The sequence below is a fragment of the Lutra lutra genome, chromosome 12, assembly GCF_902655055.1.
Source record: "Lutra lutra chromosome 12, mLutLut1.2, whole genome shotgun sequence".
In the NCBI taxonomy this organism is placed as follows: Eukaryota; Metazoa; Chordata; class Mammalia; order Carnivora; family Mustelidae; genus Lutra; species Lutra lutra.
The window spans coordinates 61,881,350-61,901,097 of record NC_062289.1 but is presented as its reverse complement, the minus strand read 5'-3'; the positions used below and the strand labels follow the sequence as shown (position 1 = coordinate 61,901,097).

The 19,748-nt window shown below is 36.1% G+C and overlaps 1 protein-coding gene across 4 annotated transcripts in view; it reads left to right on the top strand.

Annotated features, from left to right (window-relative positions):
• SPIRE1 (spire type actin nucleation factor 1) overlaps window positions 1-19,748 on the top strand; it is a 183,141-nt gene that overhangs the window by 86,943 nt on the left and 76,450 nt on the right. For all 4 annotated transcript variants that reach the window (XM_047697137.1, XM_047697136.1, XM_047697138.1 and 1 more), the window contains one exon: window positions 6,752-6,877. In XM_047697137.1, coding sequence (XP_047553093.1) covers window positions 6,752-6,877 — 126 coding nt within the window. The remainder of the gene's footprint in view (window positions 1-6,751; window positions 6,878-19,748) is intronic.

The following is a 19,748-nucleotide window of genomic DNA, read 5'->3' as shown; positions in this document are numbered from 1 at the left end:
TCTTTAGTGTGTAACTTCTTCCCTGAATAGTCATTCTTATTCAACTAATATTGTAATTTATTTTTTAACATGATATTAGTTGACAATAACACTCTGAGGTGGATTGGGAAGGCATTTTTATAACCATTTTACACATGGAAGAACTAAGGCTCACTTCTCCACTTCATAAGACAGAGTAAGGGAGAAAAAGGGTACATGGTGGATAATGCAGAGTTTGGTAACTGTAAAAGATGGTTTTGTTGTATGCTTACTATATACCATGCTGTATGCATAAATACTTTAAAAACATTACTTTCTTTAATATAAAAGTAATACATATTGATTCTAGAGTAGAGTGCATAAGAACCTGGCGTGGATCTAGAGGTAGACTCTTTGGGTTCGACTCCAGTTCTGCTGCCTTAGCTATGTGATTTGGGTAAATTACTCAGCTGTTTTAAATCTCAGTTTCCATATCTATCAGTTGGATTGTTGTTAGGATTAAATGAAACGATGCATTTAGGAACAAAGAACAAAATAAAAATCAAGCAGTTCATGGACACTGAAATAACCACTTGGATTATTTCTCCTCTGTCTCAAAGGAGATTTTGCGGAATTTGATTATTCTTTGTGAAGTTTTTAAAACATATTCTAAATTGTGGTAAAATACACATACAACTTATCATTTAAATTAAAGTGTACAGTTAGTGGCATTAAGTACATTCACAGTATTGTTCAACCATATCCACTACCTGGTTCCAGAACTTCTTTATCACTTCAAATGGAAACCCCATACTCATCACTTCTTACCCTTCACCTTTCAGCCCCTGGCAACCACTAAATCAGCTTTCTGACTTTGTGGATTTCTGTATTCTGGGAATTTCATATAAATGGAATCATACAATTTATGACCTTTTGTGTCTGGCTGCTTTTACTTAGCATAATGGTGTTAAGGTTCATTATTCCTTGTTATGAATGAATAAGATTTCACTATCTGTATATACCACATTTTGTTTTTCCATGTATCAGTTCAGAACATTTGAATTGTTTCCACTTTGGGCTAATATGTATGGTTGCTGGTATGAACATTGATATACAAGCTTTTGTTTGAGCACTAGCTTTTTAGACTTTTTAATAAACAGTTGACCCTTGAACAATGTAGGGGTTAGGGACATTGTCCCCCTGCACAGCTGAAAATTTGCATACAGCTTTTGATTCCCCAAAAACTTAATCGCTAAGCAAGCCAAGTGTTGACCAGAAGCCTTACTGATAATGTAAACAGTCAGTTAATACATAGTTTGTGTGTTATATGTATTATATACTGTATTCCTACAATAAAGTAAGCTAGAAAAAATGTTACTAAGAAAATCATACAGAAGAGAAAATACATTTATAAATACATGACTGTATTTATATTTTAAAAATCTGCATGTAAGCGTACCTGTTCAGACCCATGTTGTTCATATAATCTACCTAAGGGTGGATCTACCTAAGAGTATTTATATTTTAAAAATCTGCATGTAAGTATACCTGTTCAGACCCATGTTGTTCATATAATCTACCTAAGGTTGGAATTGTTGGAGCACATGATAACTTTCTGATAAATCACCAAACTGTTTTTCACAGTGGCAGTACCATTTTACATTTCTATCAGCAATACACAAGGGTTCCAATATCTCCACGTTTTCATCAACATTTATTTTCCATTTTTGGTGGTGGTTTTTGTAGCCATCCTACTGGGTCTGAATCGTATGTCATTGTGGTTTTGACTTGCATTTCTCAAATGACTAATGGTATTGAACATCTTTTTATGTGCTTTTTGGTCAGTTGTATATTTTCTTTGGAAAAATGTCTGTAAGTCAATTTTTAAATTGAGTTGTCTTTTTGTTGCATTTAAGAGTTCTTTATAGGGGCATCTGGGTGGCTCAGTCAGTTAGGCATCTGACTCTTGGTTTCAACCCAGGTAATGATCTCAGGGTTTTGAGATGGAGCCCCATGTTGGGTTCAGCACTGGGTGTGGAGCCTGCTTGGGATTCTCTCTCTCCCTCTTCCCTAGCTTCCACTTTCTCTCTTTCTCCCTAATAAATAAACTTAAAAAAAAAAAAAAGAATTCTTTAAAATTCTGAATAATAGACCTTATCAGATATCTGATTCACAAATATTTTCTCCCATAATATGGGCCCTTTAATTCCCTTGATGTACAAAAACTTTTAATTTTGTTAAAGTCTAGTTTACCTATTTTGTTGTTATTGGTTATGCTTTGGTTATATCTAAAAAATCATTACCAACTCCATGAACAAGAAGGTTTATCCCTATGTTTTCCTCTGAGAGTTTTATACTTTGGGCTGTTATATTTATGTCTCTGATCTGTTTTGAGTTAATTTTTATATCGATAGTATGAGTTAAGGGTGAACTTCATTTTTCTGTATGTGGATATCCAGTTTTCTTAACATCATTTGTTGAAGAGACTGTTCTTTTTTCATTTAATGGTCTGGGTACTTTTGTCAAAAATTAATCAACCAAAGATATATGGGTTTGTTTCTGAACTATCGGTTCTATTCTGTTGATATATATAGGTCTTTCCTTATATACACATTGATTTGATTACAGTAACTTTATAGTGAGTTTTGAAATTCAACCTATAAGTCTTCCAACTTTGTTCTTTTCAAAATTGTTTTGGCTATTTGAGGCCCCTTTTAACTCCATATGAATTTTAGGATCAGCTTTTCTGTTTCTTAAAAAGAAAAGAAAAAAATCATTGGTATTAGGGATTGCATTCAATGTCTAGATCGCTTTGTGTAGTATTACCATTTTCACAGTATTAAGTCTTCCAACCCATGAATATGGGCCCTCTTTCTATCTAGTTGGGTCTTTCAGCAATGTTTTATAGTTTTCAGTATGTATATCTTGCACCTCCTTGGTTAAATTTATTGCTTGATCATTTTTTTTAAGATTTTATTTATTTATTTGACAGATCACAAGTAGGCAGAGAGGCAGGTAGAGAGAGAGCGGGGTAAGCAGGCTCACCGCTGAGCAGAGAGCCCAACGCAGGGCTCGATCCCAGGACTCTGAGGTCATGACCCAAGCCAAAGGCAGAGGCTTAACCCACTGAGCCACCCAGGTGCCCCTCTTGATCATTTCTTAATACTTTTATAAATGGAATTGCTTTCTTGATTTTATTTTCTGATTATTCATTGATACAGAAATATACCTCTTTGTGTATGTATCCCACAACTTTGCTGAAATTGCTTATTACATAACTCTAATAGTTCTTTGTGGATTCCTTTGGATTTTATATATGCATAGGATTATGTCCTATGCATTTAAAAAAAAACATTTTTAGACCTAGATATTACCTTTACACCAGTGTTATATGGCATTTATCTTTCTCTGACCAACATACTTTGCTTAGCATAATACTCTGTAGTTCCAACCATGTCATTGCTAATGCAAGATTTCATTCTTTCTTATGGTTGAGTAATATTCCATTGTGTAGCTTGTGAGATTTTTGCTTTCATGCTTCCTGATAAATCAGTTCTTGGCCTTCTTTTGGGTACTGTGGAGAGTATTTCTCACTGAAACCCAATATAATTTTCTTGAGAATAGTATACTTTATTAAAGATAGTAATCTACCTAATAAATTGCATATGATACTTACTACAAATGAAAACAAAATCCAAATTATGAAAGGTAATATAATCTACAAAGATATCTTTTACTCTCCAATGGATAGAAATTGTTAAAATATAATAAAATATATATTTTCAGTAATTGAATTCAAATATCAATATTACTGAATATAGTGAAGAATATAGGGGAGAACTCACAGCTTTTTAAAGTAAATGAAGTACCTTATGTGTCTGATAGCCATTTGTATGTCTTCATTGGAGAAGTGTCTGTTCATATCTTTTGCCCATTTTTTGATATGATTATCTGTTTTGTGTGTGTTGAGTTTGAGGAGTTCTTTATAGATCCTGGATATCAATCTTTTGTCTGTACTGTCATTTGCAAATATCTTCTCCCATTCCATGGGTTGCCTCTTTGTTTTCTTGACTGTTTCCTTTGCTGTGCAGAAGCTTTTGATTTTGATGAAGTCCCAAAAGTTTATTTTGGCTTTTGTTTCCTTTGCCTTTGGAGACATATCTTGAAAGAAGTTGCTGTGGCTGATATCGAAGAGATTACTGCCTTTGTTCTCCTCTAGGATTCTGATGGATTCCTGTCTCACGTTGAGGTCTTTTATCCATTTTGAGTTTATCTTTGTGTACAGTGTAAGAGAATGGTCGAGTTTCATTCTTCTACATATAGCTGCCCAGTTTTCCCAGCACCATTTATTGAAGAGACTGTCTTTTTTCCACTGTATATTTTTCCTGTTTTGTCAAAGATTAACTGACCATAGAGTTGAGGGTCCATATCTGGGCTCTCTTCTCTGTTCCACTGGTCTATGTGTCTGTTTTTAGGCCAGTACCATGCTGTCTTGGTGATCACAGCTTTGAAGTAAAGCTTGAAATCAGGTAACGTGATGCCCCCAGTTTTATTTTTGTTTTTCAACATTTCCTTAGCTATTCGGGGTCTCTTCTGGTTCCATACAGATTTTTGGATTATTTGCTCCAGCTCTTTGAAGAATACCAGTGGAATTTTGATTGGAATGGCATTAAAAGTATAGATTGCTCTAGGCAGTATAGACATTTTAACAATGTTTATTCTTCTGATCATGAAAAAATGTTCATCATCACTAGCCATCAGGGAGATTCAAATTAAAACCACATTGAGATATCACCTTACACCAGTTAGAATGGCCAAAATTAGCAAGATAGGAAACAACATGTGTTGGAGGGGATGTGGAGGAAGGGGAACCCTCTTACACTGTTGGTAGGAATGCAAGTTGGTGCAGCCTCTTTGGAGAACAGTGTGGAGATTCCTCAAGAAATTAAAAATAGAACTTCCCTATGACCCTGCAATTGCACTACTGGGTATTTACCCCAAAGATACAGATGTAGTGAAAAGAAGGGCCATCTGTACCCTAATGTTTATAGCAGCAATGGCCACGGTCGCCAAACTGTGGAAAGAACCAAGATGCCCTTCAACGGACGAATGGATAAGGAAGATGTGGTCCATATACACTATGGAGTATTATGCCTCCATCAGAAAGGATGAATACCCAACTTTTGTAGCAACATGGACGGGACTGGAAGAGATTATGCTGAGTGAAATAAGTCAAGCAGAGAGAGTCAATTATCGTATGGTTTCACTTATTTGTGGAGCATAACAAAAGGCATGGAGGACATGGGGAGTTAGGAGAAGGGAGTTGGGGGAAATTGGAAGGGGAGGTGAACAATGGGAGACTATGGACTCTGAAAAACAATCTGAAGGGTTTGAAGAGGTGGGGGGGGTAGGAGGTTGAGGGAACCAGGTGGTGGGTATTAGAGAGGGCACGGATTGCATGGAGCACTGGGTGTGGTACAAAAACAATGAATACTGTTATGCTGAAAATAAATTTAAAAAATGATTTAAAAAAATCTACTTCCCCACAAAAATAAATAAATAAAATTAAAAAAATAAAGTAAATGAAGTACCTTAAAACATAACTATAGTACATGGAAACAAAATTATTACTTTACAAAAGTAAAACTATTCCCATGCACTAGACTCATGATAGAGTGTCTTTCCAATCTAATAAATGATGTTTGATTTTTCTAAATTGTTGTGTATGATGCTAACTTGCTCTTTTACCCACCAGTAGTTTGGGGGTTATGGACTATGTACAGTAGAAGACATTGGGACTGGAGCTACCTCCAGTGGAATTATTCTGCCCTCCACCCTCTTTGTTCCAGTCTCCGTTTACTGATGATCCACTTGTCAATCTGATGGGTTTTCTTTTTCTTTCTTTCTTTCTTTCTTTCTTTCTTTCTTTCTTTCTTCCTTCCTTCCTTCCTTCCTTCCTTCCTTTCTTCCTTTCTTCCTTTCTTCCTTTCTTTAAGATTTTATTTATTTATTCGAGAGTGAGAGAATGATCAAGAAAGAGCACTAGTTAGGGAGTGTGGGGGAGGGGCAGAGCAGAGGGAGAGGGAAAAGCAGAGCTCCCTGCTGAGCAGGGAGCTTGACACGGGTTTCAATCCTGGTACTGTAGGATTATGACCTGAGCAGAGGGCAAATGCTTAACTGACTGAGCCACCCAGGCGCCCATGTCTTTTTACTGCATTACACAATTCAGTATGTATTGGGATGAGCCTGGGCTTTAGAATCTTGTAAGACTATGTTTAATTCTTCTTTCTCATGTCAGCTTTCTGACTGTGGACAAGTCACGTGAGTCCTCTTAGCCTTAGTTTCCTTTGCTATAAAATGGAGATAATTCAGGGTTACACTGAAGAGTAAATGCTATTATGCTGTATTATGACATGTCAAATACAAGTACTTGGCATGGTAAAAAAAAATTAATGATAGCTATTAAAACACCTGTGTTATGATTAATACTCAGTAAATGGTAGTTCCCTTTCTGCTTGCAACCAAAATTTTACAAATGTCCTATCATTTTCAAATAGAAGCTAGTGAATTCTATGAAGTTCATCTGTGCTGTTGGATGTTTGTCAATAGAGCACTTTTTCCATATAATTGTGTAGATTTTACTGATGGTTTTGTGATGCATTAGGCTTTGGATGCTGGGAACTGCCTTGCTGTCTGATATGAAAATATGAATATATGGGATATGTCTATTTTTAAGGTACTAAAATCCCAAAATAATAAATGAGCATTATTATTTTATTTTCCTCTTCTGTAGTTATGTGCTGCTCATCTTCCAACTGAATCAGAGGCACCAAATCATTATCAGGCAGTATGTCGTGCACTGTTTGCAGAAACAATGGAACTGCATACGTTTCTGACTAAAATTAAGAGTGCAAAGGAGGTGAGTGCTACTATTTTTTTGTTATTGGCATTGTGAACAATTAACCTGAATTTTCAACACTGTCCATCATAATATTTACAATATTTATTACCATCCTGTTGATGAGTGCTGAAAATTATTTAGGAAAGAATCAACTTAGGCAAAATTAATTAAATATTTTTTTAATTGGAGTATAGTTGACATATATATAAGATTGAACAATTCTATATAGTACTCAGTGATCACCCTAAGTGTACTGTTAATCGCCTTCACATCTTCCCCTCTGCCAATCATCAGTTTGTTCTCTGTAGTTAAGAATTTATTTATTTATTTATTTATTTATTTATTTATTTAAATTTATTTATTTGAGAGAAGAGAGAGACAGAGAGAGCATGAGCGAGGAGAAGGTCAGAGGGAGAAGCAGACTCCCCGTGGAGCTGGGAGCCCGATGCGGGACTCGATCCCGGGACTCCAGGATCATGACCTGAGCTGAAGGCAGTCGCTTAACCCACTGAGCCACCCAGGCGCCCAAGAATTTATTTTTTTGTTTGTCTCTTTTTCCTTTGTTCATCTGTTTTGTTTCTTAAATTCTACATGAGTGAAATCATATGGTATTTGTCTTTCTCTGACTTATTTGGCTTAGCATTATGCCCTCTAGATCCATCCATGTTGTTGCAAATGGCAAGATCTCATTCTTTTGTATGGCTGAGTAATATTCCGTTGTATATCTGTACCACATCATCTTTATCCAGTTATCTATCTATGGACACTTGGGCTACTTCCATAACGTGGCTATTGTAAATAATGCTACGTAAACATAGGGGTGCATATATCTTTTTGAATTGGTGTTTTCCTATTTTTTGGGTTAATACTCACTAGTGGAATTACTGGATCATGCGGTAATTCTATTTTTAATTTTTTGAGGAACCTCCATATTGTCTTCCACAGTGGCTGCAACAGTTTGCATTCCCACCAACAGTATACAAGGGTTCCTTTTTCTCCACTTCCTTGCCAATGCCCGTTGTTTCTTGTATTTTTTATTTTAGCCATTCTGACAGATGTGAGGTGATATCTCATTGTGGGTTTGATTTTTCATTTCCCTGATGATGAGTGATGGTGAGGATCTTTTCATGTTTCTCTTGGCTATCTGGGTGTCTTCAGAGAAATGTCCATTTATGTCTTCTGCCCATTCTTTTAATTGGATTATTTGGGTTTTTTTTTCCTTTGTTAGTTATGTAAGTTGTTTATATATTTTGAATTCTAAACCTTTATTGAATATGTCATTTACAAATATCTTCTTCCATTTGTTACCTTGTCTTTTAGTTTTGTTGATTGTTTCCTTTGCTGTGTAGAAGGTTTTTATTTTTATATAATCCCACTTACTTATTTTTGCTCTTGTTTCTCTTGCCTCAAGAGACAGATCTCCAAAAATTTTGTTATGGCCGATGTCAGCAAAATTACTGCCTGGGATTTTTATGGTTTCAGGTCTCATATTTAGGTCTTTAATGCATTTTTAGTTTATTTATGTATATGGTGAAAGACAGTGGTCCAAGTCTCTTTCTTTTGCACAGAACTGTCCAGTTTTCCCCAATACCATTTGTTGAAGAGACTCTTTTCCCATTGCATACTCTTGTCTCCTTTGTCAAAGATTAATGGACCATATAATCATGAATTTATTTCTGGGTTTTCTATTCTGTTCTCTTTATATTTTTATCAGTGTCTATGCCAGTTCTGTACTGTTTTGATTACTGTAGCTTAATAATATATCTTGATATTTGTGATTGTAATACTTTCAGTTTTGTTCTTCTTTTTCAAGATTGCTTTGGCTGTTGGAGGCCTTCTGTGGTTCTATATAAATTTTAGGATTATTTCTTCTAGTTCTGTGAAAAGTGCTATTGGTATTCTGATAGAAATTGCATTAAATTCTAGTTTTGTCAGAAGTGCTATTGGTATTTTGATAGAAATTGCATTAAATCTATAGATTGCTTTGGGTAATATGGACATTTTAGCAATATTTGTTATTCCAATCCATGAGCGTGGAATGGCAAGGCAATTGAGCATCCCCTCTGGGCCAGCCATGCTCATCCACACACCTGCATCCCTAGCCCAGGCACCTTCACCAGGGCCTTGACTGACATGCTTTCCTCCCCTGTAAGTCAGAACTTTCTCTTCTATCCTTTCTTTACCTCCCACCAGTCCTCAGGTCCATAAAATGGTGAGAGTGTTTCTTGATATTCTTTAAATTGAACATAAAAATTCATTTACTAATCTTGATAATGTAAGTTATAGAATATATGTGGAAATCCTGACATTTAAGAACATTCTTTACCATTTAATTGCAGAATTTATATTACATAAATTGCTTGTCAGCACTGAGGTTTTAGAAGTAAACTCTTATCCTGGTCCAGATGGATTTTTTTGCCCTCTGCAATGTATGCTGCTTTCTTGAATTTACAATTATTTCCATATGTGTTCATGTATGTATGGTGGCCATTTTAAGAGCACTAAATTCACACTCATACTAAAATACTCTGTTAATATGATGTTTTTTTCTAAAAATCTTAAAATACTTATACTTCATTGCATTTCACAGATACTGTGGGTTTTGTTTATTTTTTAGAAGTTAAAGATTTGTGGCAACCCTGTGTCAAGCAAGTCTATCAATAACATTTTTCCAACAGTATTTGCTCACTTCTTGTCTCCATGTCACAGTTAGTAGTTCTTGTAGTATTTCAGAATTCTTCATTCTTGTCATATTTGTTATGGTGATCTGCGATGAGTTATCATTAATGTTACTATAGTAATTGTTTTAGGGCACCACAAACTGCCCAGATAAGAGAGCAAACTTAATTGATAAAGGTGTATTCTGCCTATTCCACCAACTGGCTGTTCCCCATCTCTCTCTTTCTCCTTGGGCATCCGTATTCCCTGAGACACAATAATATTGACATTAGGCCAATAAATAACCCTGTAAGGGCCAGTAAGTGTTCAAGTGAAAGGGAAAGTTGCATGGCTCTCACTTTAAATCAGAAAGCTAGAAATGATTAAGCTTAATGAGGGAGGCATATCAAAAGCTGAGATAAGCTAAAAGATAGGCCTCCTATACCAGTTAGCCAAGTTGTGAATGCAAAGGGAAAGTTCTTAAAAGAAATGAAAATGCTACTCCAGTGTATATATTAATTAAGAAAGCAAATGCTGTTATGGAGAAAGTTAGTTTTTTTAATCATTTTTTTTTTAATTTATTTTCAGCATAAAAGTATTCATTGTTTTTGTACCACACCCAGTGCTGCATGCAATCCGTGCCCTCTCTAATACCCACCGTCTGGTTCCCCCAACCTCCCACCCCCCCACCTCTTCAAACCCTTGCAGATTGTATGGAGAAAGTTTTAATGGTCTGGGTAGTTCAAACAACATTCCCTAAAGCTAAAGCCTAATCCAGAGCCAGGCCCTAACTTTTCAATTCTTTGAAGCTAAGAGAAGGAAAGAGGATGCAGAAGAAATGTTCGAAACAAGTAGAGATTGATTCATGAAGTTTACGGAAAGAAGCCATCTCCGTAACATAAAAGTAGAAGTTGAAGCAGCAAGTGTCGCTGTAGCTACAGCAAGTTACCTAGAAGGTCTAGCTAAGATAGTTGTTCTTCTGTTGGAAAAAGATGCCGTCTAGGACTTCCACAGCTAGAGAAGAAAAATCAGTGCCTGACTTCAAAGCTTCAAAGGACGGGCTGACATTCTTGTTCATTGCTCATACAGCTGATGACTTTGCACTGAAGCCAGTGCTCATTTACCATTGTGAAAATCCTAGGGCCCATAAGAATTATTCTAAATCTACTCTGCCTGTGCTTTATAAATGGAACAACGAAGCCTGAATGACAACACATCTGTTTACAGCATGGTTGACAAAATATTTTAAGCCCACAGTAGGACCTATTTAAAAAAAAAAAAAAAGATTCCTTTCAAAATATTATTGTGTACTGACTGGCCACCCAAAAGCTTTGATAGAGATGTCCAATGAGATTAATGTTGTTTTCATGCCTCCTAACATAACATCTATTCTGCGGCTCATAGATCAAGGAATAATTTTAACTTTCAAGTCTTATTATTACTTGAGAAATACATTTTATAAGGCTGTAGCTACAATAAATAGTGATGCCTCTTATGGCTCTGGATAGAGTCAATCGAAAACCTTCTAGGGAGGATTCCCCATTCTAAATGCCATTAAAAACATTCATGGGGAGAGGTCAAAACATCAACATTGCCAGGAGTTTGGAAGAAGTTGATTCCAACTGTCATGGATGACTTTGAGGGGTTCAGGACTTCAGTGGAAGTAGTAACTACAGATGTGGTGGGAATAACAAGAGAACCAGAATTAGAAGTGGAGCCCTGAAAATGTGACTGAATTGCTGTAATCTCACTGTAATGAAACTTTAATGGGGGAGGAATTGCTTCTTATGAATAAACAGAAGATGTGGTTTATAAAAAATTGTTTTATTTGAGTGGAGTCAGCACACAATGTTACATTAGTTTCAGGGGTACAGCATAGTGATTGGACATCTGTTTATGTTGTGCTTTGCTCACCACAAATGTAGTGACCATCTGTCACCACACAACACTATTATAATATCAGAGAGTGGGGTTTTTTGTGATGGAACCTATACCTGGAGAAGATGCTGTGAATTGTTGAAATGACAACAAAGGACTTAGAATATTACATAAACTTCGTTGATAACGCAGCGATGGGGTTTGAGAGGACTGACTCCAGTTTGGAAAGAAGTTCTACTGCAGGTAAAATGCTATCAAACGGCATCACTTACTACAGAGAAGTTGTGAAAGGAACAATCACTTGATGCAGCAAATTCCAATGTTGTCTTATTTTAAGAAATAGCCACAGCCACCCCAGCCTTCAGCAGTCACCACCCTGATCAGTCAGCAGCCAGAGCTGCGAGGGAAGGACCCTCTGCCAACAAAAAGATTATGACTTGCTGAAAGTTCAGATGATATTTAGCATTTTTTAACAATAAAGTATTTTTAAATCAAGGTATATCCATTGTCTTTCTAGACAGAACGCTATTACACACGTAATAGACTGAATATAGTATAAACATTTGTATGTACTGGGCAAAATATTCATGTGACTCAAAAATATTCATGTGACTCACACTTTGATATTTGCTTTATTGTGGTGGCCTGGAACCAAACCCACACTATCTCTGGGGTATGCCGATACATTTTAAGAATCAGACAGCATTTCTTCTGTACTTTGAGTTGGTATATATCAAGCAGAATTTTCAAAGTGATAACCTCTGATTTAACAAGTTGATTATCTGATCATCAGTGATGTTTCACACTGCCTTGTACCTGCATGTGTGTGTGCGCGCGCGTGTGTGTGTGTGTATAAAATTAGGGTAAAATCTTAGTATCAAAACATTTGAGCTCCATAGCTGATAATCCTGATTTCATCGACTGAAAGTACTGCACGTTAAATTTCTTATATACTCAGTTGGCCAGTTTATTAAAATATAAGTAAAACCCATCATCTATTCCCAAGTGTTATAGTTGTTCTGTGACATAGTAATTATGTTTATTAGACTTGGCTTACTTTACAAAGCACAGGGCTTTGTAGTTCATCATCTATTTATTTAGAAAGCAAATTCATTTTCATTCTAATCTTTTCATGATGAGATGATTTCCTTCTTAAACAATGAATGAGATCCATTAAGGTTATTCTGTGAATGATAGAAAAGTTTTGGATGGGCCCTGCTGTTACTGTGTCTCAAAGGCAATTTGATATCCTTGAAAGTAAGTACGTATTACTATGTCTCATAAGCAATTTGATATCCTTGTACGTAATTATAGATGGAGGGACTGGCTAAGCAATCCATTTAGTGCATCAGGTTGTATGAAAAAAGAGAAAGCCTGTGCCCTACTGCCAGTAACCTGCCACCGCCCCAACCCTACCAGCAAATGTGGCTGGTGAGCATGTATGCTGGGGAGTGGAGAATTTAGCTTGGCAATTTCGAATGTAAGCTTTTTATTGGAAAAAAGGAAGTTGCATAAATGGTAGTGTCTTTTATTCCATTGCTCTCTAGGTAGTGTTTGATCTTCAGTCCCTGGTTATTATTATTAATTGAAATTATCAGTTCCTTAAACTATAATCCCTACTGCTTTCCTGTATTATATACCTACAGCTATAAAGTGACCTCTGTTGCTTCCTCCATTTAATCCTCATGAGTAATCCTGTGACTCTTACTTTGCTGCTTGGCAAACTGAGGCTTAGAGAGATTAGGGACTAACATAGAAGTAAATTCTCAACACTTCTGATGCCAGTGTTTCCATCTTCATCCCTGTGAAGGTGTTCTAATGTGTAACTGCTGTTTTCCTGAAGGAAAATGTAAATGTATACGCTAATATGTATACGTTAATACAGGCTTCTGAGTGGGATTGGAAAGAAGTTTGTAGGAACCAGAGAATAAAATTTGGAGCTGGGAGAGAAGAACTTGTGTGTTTGTGTGTGTGTGTGTGTCTTGTCTGTCTGTCTGTCTGTCTTACACATGCACACAAATGGGAAAGGGATGGCAGGAAAGGTATCATGTTAAGTTTAGGTACGATAATATGAAGATGGGAGATGGGAAAAGACAGGAGCGTCATAGAAATGTCAAGACTGAAATAAAATAATTTTAAGATTATTAGAAGTCAGTTGATTTTATTCCAGTATGTTCCTAGCATGCTCTAACCATCATTGCCTTTTGGTTGAGAGTGTGTAGCATGCTTGACCCCGCACCCCAATTCTACAGTAAATACATTGTTTCACAGTAGTGGTATAACTTTATTTACTATAGTAGAAAAGGAAAAAGTTGGTCTATCAGAAAAGTATAGTATATAAAAAGAGTAGGTTGCTGGGGGTAGGGGGGTATTGAGAGGGTGGTTGGGTTATGTACATTGGGGAGGGTATGTGCTATGGTGAGTGCTGTGAAGTGTATAAACCTGGCGATTCACAGACCTATACCCCTGGGGCAAAGAACATATTATATATCAATAAAAATAATTAATAAAAAATTGCTCAAAAAAGAGTATTTTAATGGACGAATCCTTTTTTTAAGCAAATAACTCACTTTAAAATTTATATTTATAATATTTATATTAATAGTGATCATATTTTAAAAGCCCCTTTATGGTTGGCGAACCATTTTATTTCACTCATTATTCATGTGACTTACATCACATAGCCTTTGCTAGATTTCTCTCCACTTATCTTTAGAAAGGGAGGAGTGGGCATTTAGATACGCTAAGACTCCTCCAGTCATAAACTTTTCTGCAGAAAGTAGTTCATGAAACTAAATCTTTGTTTTATTCATTCTCATTTTTGTAACAGTTTTATTGTATAGGCAAAATATATACAGACAAACATTTTAAGTGTAAGCCCAGTAAAATTTGCTATGAAGTTTTTATTTACCATTTTATAATATATTTCATACTGTTTTACATCATATTTTAAACTTGAGTTGGATTCTGTAGGAAAGCAATGCAGTGTGGTAGATTTTAAAGGAAAGCTCAATATTGACGTTACTAATATATTGATGTCAGTAGCCACTAAAAATTCTGTATTTAAAAATGAATGATAAAAACAGTCCCAGTAAAGAAGAAATTCCTGATATAATATTAGTCATAAATGAACAAACTAAAAATAATTGAGATTTGTGAAACATTATATGTTCATATTATTGCAGTAAGAACGTATATTAGAAGGCATTTAAAATAGACTTTAAAGCCATAATTTCTGGGGGCACCTGGGTGGCTCAGTTGGTTAAGTATCCGACTCTTTATTTTGGCTCAGGTCATGATCTCTGGGTGGTGAGATCAAGCCCCTCTGGGTATGGAGCCTGCTTAAGATTGTTTTTCTTCCTCCCTCTGCCCCTACCCCCATTCTCATGTGCATGCACTTTCTCTTTCTCTCTAAAAAAATAAAAATAAAGTCATAATTTCTGTTTTTTAGGAAATTGTATACTCAACGTGATGAAACTTTCTCTCCCCTTGCGCTTTCTTGTGTCATATATATAACCAACCCAAGAACTAAAGTAGAATATTCCAAACGTTTTGATCTTTAAGGGATAAGATGTCTATATAGTTGAGCCATCTTAGATTTCTTCAGAGGCAGCTTCTACAGGTGTCACCTTCTGATTATCTGATTATAATGATCTTTGATCTCTTCTCAAGTGTGGTGCTTAATTTGTTTCTTACTGACATCTTAAACTCCCCTTATAAATTCTGTCTTCATTCACCATTGATTATGGTCTTTTATTTGCATCCTTCAGGCTTAAGCTGAAAGTAGCCTCAGGTCTTTTTCTTTAAAATCAGTTATCCTATTTATTTCCTTCCTCACAGCTATCACAGTTTTCTTACTCATTGGTGTCTGCCAACTAGAAAATTATCTCACCAAGGGCAGAGACCTTTTTTCTCTAATTCACTGCTGTATCCCAGTATAATAGGGCCTCTGTAAATAGTTGATCAGTGTTGAATGAATTAGAGAATCTGTGGTTCAGCTACCGTAGATCTTCTTTCATGCCAGATATCTTGAATCTTGGTCCCCTGACACTCTTGACTTGTCTCCAGAATGCAGAGCCTCCTTCATGTTCTCACTGCTTTGTGCCTTCCTCTATAGACACAAAGCAGTGCCTGGGCCATGGCAGCACCTCCTGATGTTATTTCTCCTTTCATACGCAGTCTGCCCACCAGCATTACGCCCCTATGTGGAGATCTTGTTGGATACTTGGTACTTGTAGGTAGAAAGTTTAGACTTATAGGTAGAAAGTGACATAGGAAAGCATTCACAATCAGGCCCTGATTTTACTTTCTGGACTCTTCATTCACTGTTCACATATGCACCCTCTCTTTCAGTCCCTGAGCACCCAGGGGCTCCTTATTTACCTGAATTGCCTCTTTCCCCTCTTCTCTCACTTAGAAAATGCTTACTTATTCTTACAACCTAACTCAAATGTCTACTACTCTGAAATGGTTTTTCTGATTTAATTTCTTTTTTTTTTTTAATTTAAAGATTTTTATTTATTTATTTGACAGAGAGAAATCACAAGTAGGCAGAGAGGCAGGCAGAGAGAGAGGAGGAAGCAGGCTCCCTGCTGAGCAGAGAGCCTGATGCGGGGCTCGAACCCAGGACCTGGGATCATGACCTGAGCCGAAGGCAGCGGCTTAACCCACTGAGCCACCCAGGCGCCCCCTGATTTAATTTCTTTATTCTCTGTATTCATTCACAGAGTGGTCTGCTTTTGCTACTAGCACTTATCATAGTACACTGTAATTACTGTTACAATAAATTATAATGAATTAGCTGCTTATGGTGATGGAAAGAATTGGGATTAGTGCTACTTTTTAACATTTTAGAAATAATGACAAACTACAAAAATGGATCTTGAGATGGGAGGTGAGGAAGATATGAAAGATGTGTCTATAAACCTCAACATGGGAGAAGCAGTGAGGGCACTGGGTGGTTTTGTCAAAGTTTGAGAGAACGTAACAGCTATACTTAACTGTCACAAATGCTCTTGAGTAAAGAAGCACTCAATTTCAGAAGTAGAATCAGTTGGCAAAATTGATTCATGTATACAACAGATATTTAATGTGCCTCCTGTGTCATAGGTGCCACTGTAGTTACTAATAGCTAGCATTTATTCCATACTTACTCTGTGTTAGATTCTGCTCTAAGATTTATATGTGCATTAATTCATGTAGTTCTCGTAATGAGCTCTGCATAAAGTGCCATTATTACTTCCATTTTTATAGGGGACACAATAATGCATGAGATAAACATGGTTTCTGTCCTCACAGAAGTTACACTCAAGTAGAAATAACAGTATAAGAGCAGCCATTCCAACGCTGTGATGAGGGCCACTGTGGGAGCACCTAAGGAGAGCACCTAACCTAAGGAAGGAGACATTTTGTTTCCTGTGCCAATGCAAATAGCTACAACTGTTTTAAATTAGCATTATGCCTAAACTGGTGAATCATTAAATTCTACTCCTGAAACTAATAATACAGTATATGTAAACTAAATTGGATTTAAATAAAGAATTAAAAAAAAAAATAGAGGCACCTGGGTGGCTCAGTTGGTTTAGCCTCTGCCTTTGGCCCAGTTCATGATCTCAAAGTCCTGGGATCAAGAGGCCCATATCAGACCTCCTGCTCAGTAGGGAGTCTTCTTCTCCCTCTCCCCCTCCTCATGCTCTCTATCTCACTTGCTCACTGTCTCAAATAAATAAAAATCTTTTAAAAAATAAAATAAAAGTAGCATTATGCCAAGACATCCAAGTCCAAGAAACACAGAGAGTTCCAAACAAGATGAACCCAAGGAAGCCACACCGCAGCACATAATTACTGTGCACATAATTAAAACGGCAAAGGTTAAAGAGAGAATCTTAAAAGTAGCCAGAGAGAAAACAAAAAGTTATATGCAAGGGAAAACCTATAAAGCTATCTTATCAGCTGATTTTTCAGCAGAAACTGCAGGCCAGAAGGGAATACTCTACAACCAAGAATACTGTGAGGTTATCATTCAGATTTGAAGGAGAGATAAAGAGTTTCCCAGGCAAACAAAAGATAAAGTTTATCACCACTAAACAAAACTTAAAAGAAATGTTAAAGGAACTCCTTCAAGTGTAAAGGAAATAGCTGTAATTAGACAGGAGAAAATTATGAATAAAAAGATGTAAAACACGATAATGTGGAGATAATGTGGAGAAGGGAGTAAAAAGAGAAGGGGGAAAAAAGATTTTTTTTTCTCTTTTTGTTTTTCAAGAATGTGTTTGAACATAAATAACCATCAAATTAATATAGATTACTGTTTCCTTAGGTTGTTATGTATGAGCTTCATGGTAACAAACCCAAAACCTATGCTAGGTAGCCAAAAAATAAAGAGAAAGAAAGCCAAAGAGAACACTGTAGAAACTCGTCAATCAGAAAGAGAGCAAAAGAAAAGAGGAAAGGAACAAGGAGAACTATACAAACAACCAGAGAACTATGTAAAAATGGCAATAAGTACAAATATATCAATAATTAAGTATAAATGCCCTAAATGCTCCAATCAAAAGACATAAGGTGGCAGAACAGATAAAAAATAAGTAAAACCAAGATCCATCTATATGCTGCCTATGAGAGACCTCAGACCTAAAGACATGTATAAAGTGAAAGTGAAGGAAGGGAAAAACACTCACCATGCAAATGGAAGTGAAAAAAGCCAGGGTAGCAATACTTATATCAGACAAAATGGATTTTAAAACAAAGACCAAAATAAGACCAAGAAGGAATACACATGTAATGATAAAGGAAGCAATCCAACTAGAGTTTATAGTAATTGTAAAATCTACACACCTAACACTGGAACACCTAAATACATAATTAAGACCATACATGAAAAATCCACAGCTGGAATAGCTAAATACATAAAGCAAGTATTAACAGACATAAAGAGGAAAATTGATGGCCATGCTAGGGGACTTTACCACTCTACTTACATTAATGGATAAATCATCCAGACAGAAATTCAGTAAGGAAACTATGTCTTTGAATAACGCATTGAACCAAATGGACAAAGATATGTATATAACATTCCATTCAAAAAGAACAGAATACACATTGTTTTCAAGTCCACAGAGAACATTCTCCTGATAGATCACATATTAGGCCACAAAATGAGCCTCAATAAAATTTTTTAAAAGATTTATTTCCTTGAGGGGGAGAGCACACGCAATAGTCAGGGGAGAGGGAGAAGAAGAGAGTCCTCAAGCAGATGCCCTGCTCACTGAGCATGGAGCCCAACCTGGGCATGGAGCCCATGACCTGAGCCAAAATCAAGAATTGAATGCTTAACTGACTGAGCCATCCAAGTGTCCCATGAGCCTCAATAAATTTAAGAAGATTAAAATCATAATCATGGATCTTTTCCAACCACAATGCTATGAAACTGGAAATATATCACAAGAAAAAATTAGAAAAACACAATCATGTGGAGACTAAATGACATATTAAACAACCACTGGGTCAGTGAAGCAATAAAAGAAGAAATAAAAAATACATGGAAAGAAGTGAAAATGAAAACATAATAGTCCAAAATCTTTGAGACACAGCAAAAGCAATTTAATGAGGTAAGTAAATAGCAATAGAGGCCTAACTAAAGAAACAAGAAAAGGCTCAAATAAACAATCTAACCTTACACCTAAAGGAACTAGAAAAAGAACAAAGGCCAAGGTGAGTAGAAGAAAAAGGAAATAATAAACATCAGACTGGAAATAAGTGACACAGAGACTTAATAAAACCACAGAAGAGGATAGATGAAACTGAAATCTGGTTCTTTGAAAAAGTAAACAAAATTGGCAGACTCTTAATCAGTCTCATCATGGAAAAAAAAAAAAGGAAAGTACCCAAGTAAATAAAATCAGAAATGAGAGAGAAGTAACAGCTGACACCACAGAAATACCAAGGATTTATAAGAGAGGACTACAAAAAAGTACATGCCAATAAACTAGGCAACCTAGAAGACGTGGACAGATTTTAAGAAACATACAGTCTTTCAAAACTGAACCAGGAAGAAACAGAATATCTGAACTGATCAATTATAAAATTGAATCAGTAAACAAAAAATCTACCAAAAAATAAAAGTCCAGGACCAGATGAATTCATGGGTAAATTCTGCCAAGCACATAAAGAAGAGGTATTCTCTTCAAACTATTCCAAAGGATAGAAGAGGAAAGAAGACTTCCATATACATTCTACAAGGCCAGCATTACCCTAAACCCCAAACCAGCCAAAGACCCCACAAAAAAGAAAACTAAGGCCGATGTTCTCGATGAAGATAGATGCAAAAATCCTCAAAATATTAGCAAACTAC